The sequence below is a fragment of the Arachis ipaensis genome, chromosome B04, assembly GCF_000816755.2.
Source record: "Arachis ipaensis cultivar K30076 chromosome B04, Araip1.1, whole genome shotgun sequence".
NCBI classification, from domain to species: Eukaryota; Viridiplantae; Streptophyta; class Magnoliopsida; order Fabales; family Fabaceae; genus Arachis; species Arachis ipaensis.
In genome coordinates, this window is record NC_029788.2 from 130,284,872 (window position 1) to 130,285,962 (window position 1,091).

Consider the following 1,091-nt stretch of genomic DNA (forward strand, 5'->3'; position numbering starts at 1 on the left):
GATAAAGAATCGAATGAGAATTAGCAAAATAGTTAGAGATCAAATAAGATTTTAATCATATTGACATTTACGGAAATAAATATTAGGCAAACCTTGTATCCTCCTGTATTTTATTTATATCAGTTGATTATTGTTAGCAACGGATCAAATTTTGGAATTGAGGGTTTCATCAATATCATTCATATTCATGATTCAAGAAGTCACCAAAAAAAAAAATTTTCATGATTCATGAACATGATGGAGGAAGGAGGAAAGGACCAACCTATCACGTGACCCAATTTGAAATAGAAGAACTCATCACGTGCCACTCCCAATTTGCCCCAAAAATAAATACTAACAAAAAAAAACCTTTAAATTTCAATTGAGAACAACAGAACCAAACTAAACCAAAAACCCCTCTTTTTTCCTCTTTCCTATTCTCTCCATTCTTCTGAATCAAAAATCGAATTTTGAAGAAGAAAGAAGGAAGGATCCACCACCAACAACGAATCCATGGAAGCCATACTCGTAGATTGCGTGCAGAAGAGCCTCCGCCATTTCATGCACTCCAACGCCATCTTCCTCTGCCACCGTCTCTGCGCTGAGTTCCCCACTGAGGTCTCTCTCTCTCTTTCTCTCTCTAAATTCAAAATTTTTCTTCTTCTTTTTCCCTTTTTCCTTAAAAAGTTTTCTGTTTGGTTCCTGAGAAACCATGGGAAAATTTAGAAGAGCTAAATTTAATCCTGGTTCCTTTTTAAGCTCCGCAAGAACTTCATGCTGTTTCTCGGCGAGCTATTCTCGCTGCTTCTGTTTCTTTCTCTGCAGAGACTGATTGGTTCTGGTTTATGAACCAGCTATTCGATTCAAGTTCCTTTTCTTAGTTTCTTCTATCGTAGTTTATTTTGGTGGATTTGGATTCGACTAAAAAAATAAAAAATAAAACTTAGCTTCGTGGTATATCTGGGTTGCATCATCTTTTGTTCACTGTAGTGAGTAACTGAGCGCTCTTATATGTTTAAATTAGGCTAGTACTGGTAGGTACAGTGAACAATGTATGATAGTTTTGCCTCCTGCAAGTCTTGTTTTGTTATAAGAAAAGCTTAATTTTTAGT

The 1,091-nt window shown here is 35.9% G+C and overlaps 1 protein-coding gene across 1 annotated transcript in view; it reads left to right on the forward strand.

Moving 5' to 3' along the window:
• The window catches only part of LOC107635518 (cell division cycle protein 27 homolog B), a 6,719-nt gene continuing 6,027 nt past the window's right edge, over nt 400-1,091 (forward strand). Inside the window, exon 1 of the mRNA XM_016339003.2 lies at nt 400-597. Coding sequence (XP_016194489.1) covers nt 493-597 — 105 coding nt within the window. The 5' untranslated portion in view covers nt 400-492. The remainder of the gene's footprint in view (nt 598-1,091) is intronic.